The 14289-nt window shown below is 38.9% G+C and overlaps 1 protein-coding gene across 7 annotated transcripts in view; it reads left to right on the top strand.

Annotated features, from left to right (window-relative positions):
- Window positions 1-9776, top strand: part of slc12a7b (solute carrier family 12 member 7b) — a 37515-nt gene extending 27739 nt beyond the window's left edge. For 3 of the 7 annotated variants that reach the window (XM_056737878.1, XM_056737881.1, XM_056737884.1), the window contains 14 exons: window positions 77-195; window positions 273-371; window positions 1878-1997; window positions 2068-2172; window positions 3526-3694; window positions 4022-4217; window positions 4290-4456; window positions 4567-4698; window positions 4779-4886; window positions 5411-5527; window positions 5972-6147; window positions 7344-7358; window positions 8287-8420; window positions 8544-9776. In XM_056737878.1, coding sequence (XP_056593856.1) covers window positions 77-195; window positions 273-371; window positions 1878-1997; window positions 2068-2172; window positions 3526-3694; window positions 4022-4217; window positions 4290-4456; window positions 4567-4698; window positions 4779-4886; window positions 5411-5527; window positions 5972-6147; window positions 7344-7358; window positions 8287-8420; window positions 8544-8635 — 1749 coding nt within the window. In that variant the 3' untranslated portion in view covers window positions 8636-9776. The remainder of the gene's footprint in view (window positions 1-76; window positions 196-272; window positions 372-1877; window positions 1998-2067; window positions 2173-3525; window positions 3695-4021; window positions 4218-4289; window positions 4457-4566; window positions 4699-4778; window positions 4887-5410; window positions 5528-5971; window positions 6148-7343; window positions 7359-8286; window positions 8421-8543) is intronic. The other 4 variants (XM_056737882.1, XM_056737885.1, XM_056737879.1 and 1 more) reach the window with 3 other exon arrangements.
- The last annotated feature ends 4513 nt before the right edge of the window (window positions 9777-14289 follow it).

Genomic DNA, 14289 nt, shown 5'->3' with positions numbered 1-14289 from the left:
AACGCTCAACTTAAGCATCACTCAGTCATGCATCTCTTTACCGTGATAACCTGATTGTCATGTGACCGTTCCTTAGGTGTTTGGCCACGGTAAAGCAAACGGAGAACCCACCTGGGCTCTTCTCCTGACGGCTCTCATCTGTGAGAGCGGGATTCTCATAGCCTCTCTAGATGCCGTCGCTCCCATCCTCTCAATGTAAGACTCATGTGATGCTGTTTTACACTCACCGTGGTGAAACACACTGTGTTCATGGGATTCTTCTCTCTCTTCAGGTTTTTTCTGATGTGTTATCTGTTTGTGAACCTGGCGTGTGCTCTGCAGACGCTGTTGAGGACACCAAACTGGAGACCACGCTTCAAATACTATCACTGGTGAGATATACAGAGTACTTTGACAAAATGAAGCGATACACTTTCCTGAAACACATTCCTGCTCTCATTATGATCCATTCTTATGTCTGACTTTGTTATCTCCGAGTATAACGGGATGGTTCTTTCCTTGTTTTTTAAAGTCTCACTTTAGTCTCAGATGTTTCTTATAAAATTGCTCACGTCTGGAGGTGTAAATGAATGTAGAATGTAGAAGTGAAATAATCTGGATTTGAGTAAATCTGATGAGAAATGTTTGAGTTGATATTGAGTTCTTAAATAATATTGATTTTGGATTGCAGATTTGACACATCTGAGCTCAGTTTGACACATTTTTCATTAAAGTTTCACAAGAGATGCCAACAGAGACATTTGTCAGATTTCGGACTCTTTTACTCTGGAGATATATGTGAGACGCAGATGAGACTTGCATTTTGCTCTTCATTTAATCTCATTGATGTCTAAAAAGAAATAATTGAGATTTTAAAGAGATCTCTTACAAATTGTATTAAATTGTTAAAATTATTGTTTACAAAACCTAAAGTAGATCAAATCGGATGGTTAAGCAAACTTTTATTTGTAAAGATGAAGCATTTTGACAGTTTAATAATACAAATGGAGTCTGATCTTATGTGAACCTGTGATCTGTTACGGCTCATTTCATCTGATCGTGTTGCTGGAGTAACTCTCTGGAGCGTGTGTGGGACTTTAAAGAGGTCATATGACACGGCTAAAATGAATATATTTGATTGTTTTAGATGTAATTCAATGTGTAAACACAATTTAAGGTTCAAAAGCGCGGTATTTTCCACTAGTAACTAAGTAAATAGTTGCTGTAATTTAATTACAGTTAATTTTGATGTAATTAAACAAAATACTTTGTGTAATATACAGTATGTGAGTGCAATAGTGGAATTGACATCAAAATTCAAAGTCTAACTTTAAAATCCGTGCTTTAATATATAATTCTCACATTTGTAATACTTTGGCCAGTAAATAATAGTAATAATAAATGCAGTTTAATAATATTTATTTGAATAAAGTAAATAAGCCATTTCATGTCCATCCTTGAATCACTTAATGTGACGATCAAGGATGATGTAGGATATAGAAAGTATTTGTCATTAGTAACTAGTAATTCATTTCTTTTTCAGAGTAACTTACCCAACACTGGATAGAATGCATCTTTTGTTCCAACGTTTTAATTTTTGCAATTTTACTTGTCCAATACATGCATGGGCAATTTCTAACACACCTAAGACACAGAAAAACCCTTGTATGACCCATATCACCCCTTTAACTGAACAGATTCAATATAGAGTCCTGAATGTCTCGGAGGAAACATGATACAAAGACGCTGAGTTCCAGGCTCAGAAATCTCCTCTCATCTGTGTCTCCTCACTGTGTTTCTCACTAACTCAACAAGAGCTTCTTAAAGTCAAGATGAAATCAAAATGAACCTTTTTTTGGTTTGCGCATCAGTAAACTGTACTCTTGCTGTTCTCACAGGGCTCTGTCGTTTCTGGGCATGAGTTTATGTCTGGCTCTGATGTTCATCTCGTCCTGGTACTACGCTCTGGTGGCCATGCTCATCGCTGGATGCATCTACAAATACATCGAGTACCGCGGGTAAGAGCTGTCTGTTAAGCGGATTACAGATCAGCTTTAATCTCACTCACTGAATGTGTGACGTGTGCAGGGCGGAGAAGGAATGGGGTGATGGGATCCGGGGTGTGTCTCTCAATGCCGCTCGCTATGCTCTCATACGACTGGAGGAGGCGCCGCCACACACCAAAAACTGGAGGTGAGGAGCATTTCTGTGTCTGATCTTAACACACAAACATTATTCAGAAATGCAGATAAACACAGAAGATTCACAGTAATATATTCACGTGATACAAAATCCTCACGTTTATATCATCGTTGGCTAGCTTTAGTCGTCTCCGTGTGTGTCTTTAAATACTGCCATCTTTTACCAGCGGGATCATCCAGAGAGAGTATCATCAGTAGTTGATCTTTTTTAATCTTCTGAAAGGGGTTTAAAGTTCATCTGTGATTTTTGGTAATCGATCGATGTTCAGTGATAGTGTTTGTGTCACGTCTCATTAAATTTCTCAGTGTGAGTTTATATAAACAGATCGTGAGTGTATTGGAATAACCTCTGTTAAACAATGATGATGATGATGGTGATCCTGATCTGAACTTTATAGTCAGGTTAACATCATTCACATAAAAGCATCTCACTTATCACTGTTGTGTTTAATCCTTTAATCCTCAAAAATACACTGACAGTTTCATTTCAGAAAGGAGAATCTCTTTATCAGCTTCAGTCTTAAAGCATTAAACATTACCGTCTTTAGTTTTCTGAAAGAACTGCTCTTATTATTGTTTAATGTATGTTTCTTTAAACAAATGAACATATATGACAATTTTTTTTAATTCAATCCAATCTGATAATCACTGCAAAAGATATCATTCTTACTAAGTGTTTGTATCTTGTTTGGTACTACAAATATCAAGATGCAGAAATCAAGAAAAGTGACTTAAGATATTTAGTCTGTTGTTAAGGAAAAAAACATAAGAATGAAGTAAGTTTATGGTAAAAACTAAATCTGTCAATGGGGTGAGAAAAATTAGGTACCTTGAATACTTGAGAAAAAGGTCAAACTAAATAAACTTCATTTTTCCCCTCCCCATTGGCAGATTTTTTAGCTTGTTTTTACCATAAACGTACTTAATTTGTATATTGTTTTTCATAAAACAAGACTATATATATCTGAGGTCACTTTTCTTGTCAAGTTATTGTATAATGATTTGAGAAGTTTTAGATATTTTTGCTAAAAAGAAGACAGAGCGCTTAGTAAGAATGATATTTTTTGAGGGGATCTTGTCCTGAGGTTCTGAGATTTTGATGTTATGAGGTTCTACACTCTTAATTAAAGGTGCACCAATAGAAAATGTTTGGTTTCCCAAAGTACCAACGGTTTCATTTTTAGAACCCAACAAAGAAGGAAAGAGGACATTTGTGAAACATGTTAAAGGTTCTTTACGGAACAATTCACTGTACTTCAATGGTAATGTGAAGCCTTTTTTAAGAGTGTAAGGTTTTGAGAATCTGAGGTTCTGTCATGTTAAGGTTGTGTTGTTGTGTTTGCAGGCCTCAGCTGTTGGTTCTGCTGAATCTGGACTCTGAGCTCTCTGTGAAACATCCACGTCTTCTGTCCTTCACCACACAACTGAAGGCTGGTAAAGGTTTGACCATCGTGGGCTCAGTGCTGGAGGGAACTTACCTGACCAAAGAGACGGAGGCCAAAAGAGCAGAACAAGTAAGAAATTGACAAAATAATCTTAATATGCGTGGTGCATATAGACTCGTAAACCGTTTACAATTGAAGAAAAGTGATAAAGAAGCTATTTTAATCTATTATAAACTATCTTTAAAAATTAAAGATAGTTAAATAATAAAAGTTATTCTAAATAAAGAGTCAAACTCGTCAGTAGTGTACTTCATATTCCCCAAAACACTGAGATATAAATGAGCTCAATGCAGTTATTAATGTCACACTGACATCTAGTGGCACCAATACGAACTACAGTTTAGAATCTCAATTATGTTAATTAATGGAATGTTTAAATTGATTCCACCACCACAGAACATTAAATCTGCCATGACGGCCGAGAAGACCAAAGGTTTCTGTCACGTCGTGGCGTCGTCCAACCTGCGTGACGGCATCTCTCATCTCATCCAATCAGCCGGTCTCGGGGGGATGAAACACAACAGCGTTCTGATGGCTTGGCCTGCGTCCTGGAAACAGTCTAATGACCCGCAATCATGGAAGAGCTTCATAGGTTCGAATCTCACCTGAAAATAAAAGGCTGTATCTTGGAAAGGATTTTAATATGAACTTCTTGTTCTATTAGAGACGATTCGAGAGACCACGGCTGCCCATCAGGCCCTGCTGGTGGCCAAAAACATAGACAGTTTTCCTCATCAAGAGCGTCTCACAGAGGGAACCATCGACGTCTGGTGGATCGTCCATGACGGGGGAATGTTAATGCTGCTTCCGTTCCTGCTGCGGCAACACAAGGTGTGTTATGTCATTGATCATTACGCTTTAGTTTAGTTTCCATGTACTGATTAATGTGGAGCATTTAACCAAATCTTAAAACTTTCAAAACTATATTTCTTGTCTCGCAGGTGTGGAAGAAATGTAAGATGCGCATCTTCACAGTGGCTCAGATGGACGACAACAGCATCCAGATGAAGAAAGACCTGCAGATGTTCCTCTATCACCTCCGGCTGAATGCTGAGGTGGAGGTGGTGGAGATGGTGAGCTGCGATGTCATGTGTTGTGTAATGATGTCATGAGTTTGTTTTACGGTCAAGTCATGTGTCATCTGTGTGTCCAGCACGAAAGTGACATCTCAGCATTCACATATGAGAAGACTCTGGTGATGGAGCAGCGCTCACAGATGCTCAAACAGATGCAGCTGTCGCGGACGGAGAGAGAACGAGAGGTGACGTGTGCTTTACATTCACATTCATTGCTTTACTCTGCACATGAATGGCATGAAGTTTTAATGAGAGACTGCTGTGTTTTAAACCAGTATTTCTCTCACACGTGTAGTTTTTAGGAACTCATGTGTGCATCTTGTTTATATATGTCAATGTTTTCTGTGTAAATCTATTTAGTTCAAAACATTTAGTTTGAAGTTAAAATATTGTTATTTTAATGTTGATAATAAATCATCAAGTTCATGGGGATGATGTTTGCAATCCATCTGGAGTCATGATGTGTGTCTACAGCATCTTTATTAATACAAAATAGTGATACAAATTTCAACAGAAAATTGAAATGTTCATGTTTTAAAATCAACCATCATCATTCAGACCTTTGGCATTACTCGTTATTTATTTCAAAGAAAGCATGAGATCAATTGTTAGGACTGTGAAAGGGCCGCGGACCCCTGATCCAGCACTACGGGTTTGTGACGTGTGGTCCCTCTTTTATTTCTGCTGCTATTGGGGACAAACCTCTCAGATTCAAAGCATCACCGATGAATCGCGTAGCTCCATTCGACGGAAGAAGCAAAGCGACGCTCACAGCTCGGGCGTTCATAACCAGAGCAGCCAGCTAGATGACGCTAGCCCAGATGAGGTAGAGAACTCAAGACCAGCGGACTGAATTTCACACCTACACGTACAGAGTCATTCCTGTGTATCACACTGATGTTTTAGCTCTGTACCTGTACTGGTGTGTTCCAGAAACCTCCTCCCATCATGCATGTGTCATGTGACCTCTGTGACCCTACGTGACCCCACCTTCATCTGACGTAGTTTAACAGCCATACGGTTTATTTGTGAATGAATGCTTCATCATGCATGTAGACTAATAGAGTTGCATGTAAAGTACACAAACTAAAACATTAACTGGACATGTTCTCTAATATGTCGACCTCCAGATGTTTTGAAACCTTCTTTAAATGTATTAAATAATTGTATTTTTATCATTAAAATGTCATTTGATATATATGTGCACCTGACCATCATGGGGTGCTTTTAATATAGAGTAAGAAAATTGATTTGTGTCTGATGACCACAGGCCCAGCTCATACATGACAGAAACACAGCGTCTCACTCAGCGTTGAACGACAAGGCTGACACGACGCCTGAACGTGTCCAAATGACCTGGACCAAAGAGAAGTACTTCACCGAACGCAACCGAAACCGAGAGGCCATTGCAAGCATGGCAGTCCGGGACCTTTTCAACATGAAGCCGTAAGTCTACACACTGTAGATGGTATTAGAGGTTCTGTTGAATACGAGTTTAAAAACAAGATTTTATTTCTACACAAAGTCTTGATTCAGTTTGTGTGGGATGTGTATTATAGTGTGCATGTTCAGATGAAACCCCAGAGGCTGCTGGGTATTTAGACACCTTGTGCATGTGTGTGCTGTGATAATGATAATGTTGATGTGACAGTGAGGCATGATCACAGTACATCATCATCATCACTAACAGTCACGTCTACATCATGTGACTACTCATACATGAAAACAATTTAAACCATAATTTTATTCGGCATGAAGAAAGTACATGTGTTTTACAATTGACTAATATTTTTTGCATTGTGAATTTATTTAATTGTACTTTTATTATATGAAAATGAAATCTATCTGTATACAGCCGCGGAATTAAGGAAGAGACCACTTTAGAGCACCATTCCAGTGTTTCAGAATCTTCTATTTATTGTTATGTGTTAAGGTAAAATGATCATTATTGTTTCATTCTGAGAACTACAAACAATATTTTTAACCAAATTTCAAATAAAAATATTGCTTCTATTTGCATACGTTTGGAGAAAATGTCAGCTTGAGAAACTACAGAGGATCCTCTGTGTTTTTTCAGACCTCAAAAATTGCAAAGAGAACAAGTTCAGATTCACTTTTAACACATACGTCATATTTCAACATGTATTAAGAAAAGTTTATTAAGTATATTTTATGTGATAACACCTATTTTGATCACAGTTTTCAAGTGTCTTGTCATACTGTCTTTCACATTGCTGCTGGATGACTTTGTCACTCCTGAGGTTTGATTTTGTTGAAATTCAACATACACTGGACTGAAATGACCACAATACATCTAGCAATGATGATTTGAAATGAAAATTGGGAATGGTCTCTTCTTCTCTGGCTGTATAAAAATCACGTAAAAAAAAACACTATTGAATTAGTGAAGTAATATACTAAGTTATTACACTGTAGTAAATACTGTAGTATACTTCAATATTTTCTTTTAGTAAAGTCAAGAAATATTATACTATCTAGTAATTTTGCTATCAGTATACTTTAGTATATACAAAGTATACTGCAGTATTTTGTGTTTCATGTTCACAATGTTAGTGTGTTGGTCAGTCTGAAGAAGCATCTAAGCTCGTCTCTGTTGTTCTGTCTTGTTTTTCTCCTTCTAGTGAGTGGGAGAGTCTGTAAGTCACATTTCTCTGTATTGTAGCCGTGTCGCTGTGTGTGTGTCGCTGTGTGTGTGTCGCTGTGTGTGTGTCGCAGGTGTGTGTCGCTGTGTGTGTGTCGCTGTGTGTGTGTCGCTGTGTGTGTGTCGCTGTGTGTGTGTCGCTGTGTGTGTGTCGCTGTGTGTGTGTCGCTGTGTGTGTGTCGCTGTGTGTGTGTGCGTAGATGTGCACGTGTCTTTGCCTGCGTGTGCGTGTGTCTGTGTAAATGTAACTGTCCAGTTAACCCTTTATACCGATGGATTATTCATGCATATGTTTGTGTGTTTGTATAAATTTGTGTGTTTGTCCAGTATATGTGGGGCATCTCACGCAGCAAAGCTTGTGCTGTCAAGAGCGTTTCACCTGTTGTGCAACATCAAAAACATATTTTATTTGATCATAACACATTGACAATTAAGTGAGTTTATTCTGTGTTCCATTTTCTTTATAATTTGTTTATGACCGCACTGAAGGGTGGATGTGTGTAATGAAGTCAAAGTGGCAGCAGGTGGCGCTGTAAAGCACAAGTTTACATTGAGTTGTTTTTGTTATTTGTGCTTTTGTTACAGGCATGTGTGAATACTGCCGTGCATGTCTTGTCACACTAACTTCATAAATGCTTCATTTTATAACCATTGTATCATGTTAATTATGCTTGAATTAAAACTTCGCTATAATTATCATCTGTAAATATTATAAAAAAAGAGCATGGCAAAGCTTACATTTCATAAAAAAGCTGTTAAGCATCTTATAGCGGTGATGTCATTACTATAGTTGTGTTGTTCATGTAGTAAGTTATGTTGAACACACAAGTGAGTAATCCATAGAAAAGTAGAGCCTATAAATCTTCAGTAATGTTGAATTGAAACTGTTGTAATGTGTGTTGTCTTGTGTGTCTGTGAAACAGAAAGCAGTCTAACGTGCGTTGCATGCACACCGCTGTGAAACTGAATGAAGTGGTGGTGTGTAAGTCACAGGACGCTCACCTGGTGCTCCTCAACATGCCCGGACCTCCGAAAAACCAAGAAGGAGATGAGAACTGTATCCTTCACATCGCAAACAGATATACACATGTGTCAAATGCTAAGATGAGTTTGTGCCCAATAGACAGAGCGTTACTCTGAAGTGTTTGTATGTTGTTGATCTTTGACTGCTGCGTCTCAGACATGGAGTTCCTGGAGGTGATGATGGAGGGTCTCAACCGGGTCCTGTTGGTGCGTGGAGGTGGCCAAGAGGTCATCACCATATATTCATAAAGTCACGTGATGCCCAGCGCAGTACTGGCAGGAATTCTGTTTCTTTTTTCGGGCGTGGTGGAAATCCCAATGCTGGCTTTTATAGTGGCATTACGCCCGGCTGTGAGTTTAATAGAGGACGATGGCGTTTTTTGGCCCTGGGGAGGAGAACGTGAAGCTCGTGTGGAAACGGAGACTGTGCACACGCGTGTTGAGAAGCCCGCAAAACGCCACGTACCGAACCGCTCATTTATGCTCATTGACTCAGTTTCCTTTTGTTTTCTGTTGTTTGTTTGTACAGTCTATGCTAGGTTTTTATGTCTGTTCATTGTGTAAAATCTGCACGTGGCAATATGTCCACATACTGTCTGGTTGGTTTTACGAAGATGTCGATAACTCTGCACAATGCACACACAATTTGCTGGTTTTAGTTTTATATCCAAAGTTTGTTTTATTGGGCTGAAATTCAGTTCACAATGTTTTTAACAGCTGCTGTGCCGAGTCACACTCGCAGGATTGTTTTAAAAGCCATTTCATCTGTTCATCACGTCTGATGATAAACATCACAACTATGATACCCGACTTATCCATAAAACATCCTGGGCAGGTCTCCATTAAGAACCTGTCCCTCATTTTTATTTGCATACGGTTCCCCATGTTCTACATCCACTATATCTATTCTCAATAATGTTCTATCTTTCTTTTTTTTTGCAAAATGACTGATTCATATACCAGATGTGAAAGACTTGGTTCTTGTTCAGAAGGGAAAGTTTTGGCTCATAGTCTTTTGTGAAGATGCTGAATGTGTTACGTTACTGAATATACTCAATTATATGAAATGTGCAATAACTTGAAATGTTATGAAGGCTTCGCTGACCTACAGTAAAAAATCGAGAGTTTTGTATTATATTAGCTGAACTGTTTAACAAAAGGATAAAAGCCATCACATTTCACATGCTGTTGTCTTATCAAAAAACATTTACTGTGTTCAGAGAAATCACAGAGATAAGTTTGTCTTTTTGAGTTCAGCTGGATTTGCACATTTATTTGTTTGTTTTGAAAATTGTATCATAAGAGGCGAGGGCACAGCTGTAGTGTGTATGATTGACCAGCACTGAACATCGTCTCATCCTCACAGCAATAAATGTGTTTTTCCCCATCAGCTCGAACAACATTTACTGTCTGTATTGATCTGCATACAGAATTTAATGACCTCTGCATGTGAACCCAACACATCTCCTCATCTGGTGAACCCAGCAACCTCTGCAGGTGACCCAACATAATCTCTGCACGTGACCCACACATGACCTCTTCAGGTGACCCCTATATGACCTCTGCAGGTGACCCAACATAATCTCTGCACGTGACCCACACATGACCTCTTCAAGTGACCCCTATATGACCTCTGCAGGGGACCCAACATAATCTCTGCATGTGACCCACACATGGCCTCTGCAGGTGACCCCTATATGACCTCTGCAGGGGACCCAACATAATCTCTGCACGTGACCCAGAAAGACCTCTGCAGGTGACCCAACATAATCTCTACACGTGACCCACACATGACCTCTTCAGGTGACCCCTATATGACCTCTGCAGGTGACCCAACATAATCTCTGCACGTGACCCACACATGACCTCTTCAGGTGACCCCTATATGACCTCTGCAGGTGACCCAACATAATCTCTGCACGTGACCCACACATGACCTCTTCAAGTGACCCCTATATGACCTCTGCAGGTGACCCAACATAATCTCTACACGTGACCCACACATGACCTCTTCAGGTGACCCCTATATGACCTCTGCAGGTGACCCAACATAATCTCTGCACGTGACCCACACATGACCTCTTCAGGTGACTCCTATATGACCTCTGCAGGTGACCCAACATAATCTCTGCACGTGACCCACACATGACCTCTGCACGTAACCCACTGATGACCTCTGCAGGTGACCTGCAGGTGATTTAGGGCTTTAGTCCACTTGAAATCTTATTAATTTTATATGCACTTTAGTCTATTTTTCATGTTGGCTAAAGAAATGAACTACCACACTCTGTAATCTATAAACACTATGTACAGTGCACTCAATGACAAATATTAGCATGGAATCATAATATTAAGTGCAAACCACATTAATAAGAAACAAGTTTATAATGACAATGTAGCACACTTTTAGAAAAATAAAAACCTTTTATGTTTTTTAGTCCTGGCGTGTCCCAACCAGGCATGATATTGTAAAGCATCGATCAAAAACAACTGTCAGTGTAAAACTGAGATGAAGCTGACATGTGTGGGGTAGCACACACACACTACATTATAATTTTTAGATGGAGATTAATTTATATTGGCAGAAAAATCCTTCAACATTTTATGTACAGAACGTCTGTAAGACGTATCAGGTATCAGTATCAGTAATGAAAGTAAAACTAGATCAACCCTCAACATCCTCATCTTCATCTGATAACTCACAGGGAGGTGGGTGCCAAAAATAAATGCACTGAGAAATTGATACACAGCCAGCTAAGAGCTGTTTGAATACACGTAGCGCTCATATTTTTCACATACAGTCCGTTTTAAAAATATTCAGATTTCTGTTGGGGTCTGACAGATGCCCTCAGGGTTCAGATGCAATCCAACCTCATGTTGGAGAGAGTTTCCTTGAAACCCCTGTGAGCAGTGCAGTGTTCTCTTACCTCAACATTGTGTTTTGTGTGTGTAACATCACAGACATAGGAGTGATTCTTCAGACGGTTAGATTACAGGATGTGGTGTTTATGGGTGTAGTTTCTATGCTGTCCTGCTATTATTGAATGTAAGTGTTGCCCTTTAAAAGATATTGTGAAATGTATGACATGTTTGTTGTTTATTCTGTACATTTTACGTTCCGTTCTTCTTTATTTACATCATTCAAGTTGTAAAAGGAGCTGTCTGACTCATTTGTTTAAATCTCTTCCTTTTTACAATTTAAACTGTAAATCATTAAATATGCACTACGGCCTCAAGCGGGTGGACGTCATCTTCTGATACGTTTGATCAGGTCTCCTGATGTCAGAGAAAACAAATCTTTGATGTCAGACAGTGAATGTCTAGAGAGTTCTGTGGAGATGATGAACTCTGTTGTGTTCCAGTAAGATAATGCCTCATACACAACACCGATTCATCAAATGAATCACCTTAAAAATCTAGTGGTTGGATGTCCAAATGCTTTTGACCGTATCGTGTCCAGCAATGTTTTGTTTGATCGGTGATAGATGACCTTCATTTGCCTGTAGATGTGCAGATAGGATGATCTTATAGTCATCAGAGTGTCATTTAAACCAAGACAAGTTTGTTGTAAAGAAACAAACACGTCTTACTTCACGATGATTTGTGTGACAGGCCCACATCGTGTTTTGAAATGAGAGTTTAAACTATTTCACAATGCCACGTGTTTTTTTAGAAAGACCATGTGTTTGTGGACTTGGTTTTTTATATGTTAGTGGGGACCTAAACCTGAATGCACACCAACTCATGGGGACCCATGTCACTGTGGGGACCAAAATTGAGGTCCCCACGGGCACAAAAGCAAATAAATTGTACAGAACGATCATTTTAAAAAATCTAAAAATGCAAAAAGTTTTCTATGATTGTTGGTTTAAGGTATGAAATATACAGTTTGTACAGTATACAACTTATTACACCTATGGACTGTCCCCACGGAGATAATGAAACATACATGTGTGTACTTGCGTGCATGTATAGACACTATATTGTACATTGTGGGGACTGCTAATGGTCCTTATTTGAAAATGTAAGAATTCAGAAATGTTTATGTGGGTTAAGAAATAGAAAATACCATTGAAAAGCGTTAAAGTCAGAGTCTAGTCATGTGTATGGAAAGTCCCCACGTTGTGTAAAAACCTCACATTGTATTGGGTGGGAATACACGTCATGTGTCCCGTATGTGTGGGAAATGTCTGATAATTGAGTGCTGTAAGTCTGGTGTCGGGTCAGGTTTTGTTAAAGGGAAACTGATCTGGGATCTGCCCTGTATGAAAAGCACTTTACCCGTGGTCACAGTATAGGACACTTTACAGTTTTAAACACAGACTGTGGGTGGATGTTACTCATGAGTGTGTAGTGAAAGATCTCCATTGAAGTTAAAATTGTGCCTCCGAGTCATTTAAATAAAAGTGCTGCATTAAATCTGAGCCTCTGAGTGTTTTGTTTAAACTGAACAATATTTTGATTTGAGCTTTGCAACAGAAGGTGGCGCTAAATCTGATCATTTCCCACAGTTTACACACAGCAGATGTCACTGTCTCCAATGTAAAGACTTTCTATTCAAATCCATGTATTGACTGTTGATAGCATGAAGTCAAGGATCATAAATCAAGTCAATATTTGTTCTTTAGTTCGTTTGCTTTCACCACACATGAACAAGTAATGTGAACCCGGCCCAGAACTTACACACAACCTTCTTTCCTTTACTGGCTCATATTGTTTGATGTATTTTAATGTGTGTGAGAGACTCCCTCCTGTTTAAAATCCAGTGTCATCTAGTGTAAAATCACACTGAAGTGTGTTAAAATTCAAATTGTTTGTGAACGCTGTGGGAAAAGATTAATTTAGTCCAGAGAACAAATTTGTTATAGCATCTGAATCTGTTCCCTGTGTGTTTACAGTCTGCTCCACACGCACATCACATGATCCACAACACGGTCAACATCAGCACCACGAGGGTCTCATTAAATCATTATAAACACACAGAGAGAGAGAGAGAGAGAGAGAGAGAGAGAGAGAGAGAGAGAGAGAGAGAGAGAGAGAGAGAGAGAGAGAGAGAGAGATTGCGAGAGCGAGAGAGAGAGAGAGAGAGAGAGAGAGAGAGAGATTGCGAGAGAGAGAGCGAGAGAGAGAGAGAGAGAGAGAGAGAGAGAGAGAGAAGCCTATGCATATCCGCACATATCACTAACACCACTGTTTTATTACTATTTACCACCGCTAATCAAAGCTATATGAAATATACATCACTGTGAGAAACCGAATCGCGCAATGATCAGAATATAGTAAATCATTTTTTCTATGAAAGTATTGAAAGAGATTTAATGTATGTTTTACAGCTGCTGGCTAATTCAAATCCTACATATGTTTTGTATCATTAAAACAAAGTGTGTCTTACGTTCTGACCGTAGTGTTTGTAGCTGAATGTAAGGGTTTCAGTAAAGAATCGTCTAATCTATAATCAAACCCTGAAGGACTTTCAACTATTTGGTGAGTCAATATTAGAGGGTTCAAGGGCTAAAGTGCATCGCAGTGAGTTTTAGAATCAATGTGAAATGCAAACAGTCCGTCAGGTGATCAATAATCTTCATCATCCTCATCACTGCCATGAGCCACAAACACAACACCAGCAGCAGATACTGGACAGTTATTGACTCGCTGTTATTGCATTTTCCATCCGATCGTTGACTCACACCAGTTTTCACTACAGATTCCCTACAGTGTTAGTTAAAACTATCCTTAGGAAAAACAGATCAAAGAAATATTCTATATAAACTTGTATTACAATCCGAAAAAAAGCAATAACTAAAAATGTACTTTAATTTGTAATGCTGTTCAGTGTGTGTTACCGTCAGTGTTCACCATATAACTCATCACTGCAGTTTCATTTATTATTCAATTTGATACAT

The sequence above is a fragment of the Triplophysa dalaica genome, chromosome 23 (genome assembly GCF_015846415.1).
Source record: "Triplophysa dalaica isolate WHDGS20190420 chromosome 23, ASM1584641v1, whole genome shotgun sequence".
NCBI classification, from domain to species: domain Eukaryota; kingdom Metazoa; phylum Chordata; class Actinopteri; order Cypriniformes; family Nemacheilidae; genus Triplophysa; species Triplophysa dalaica.
This window is presented reverse-complemented; position numbering and strand designations above follow the sequence as displayed.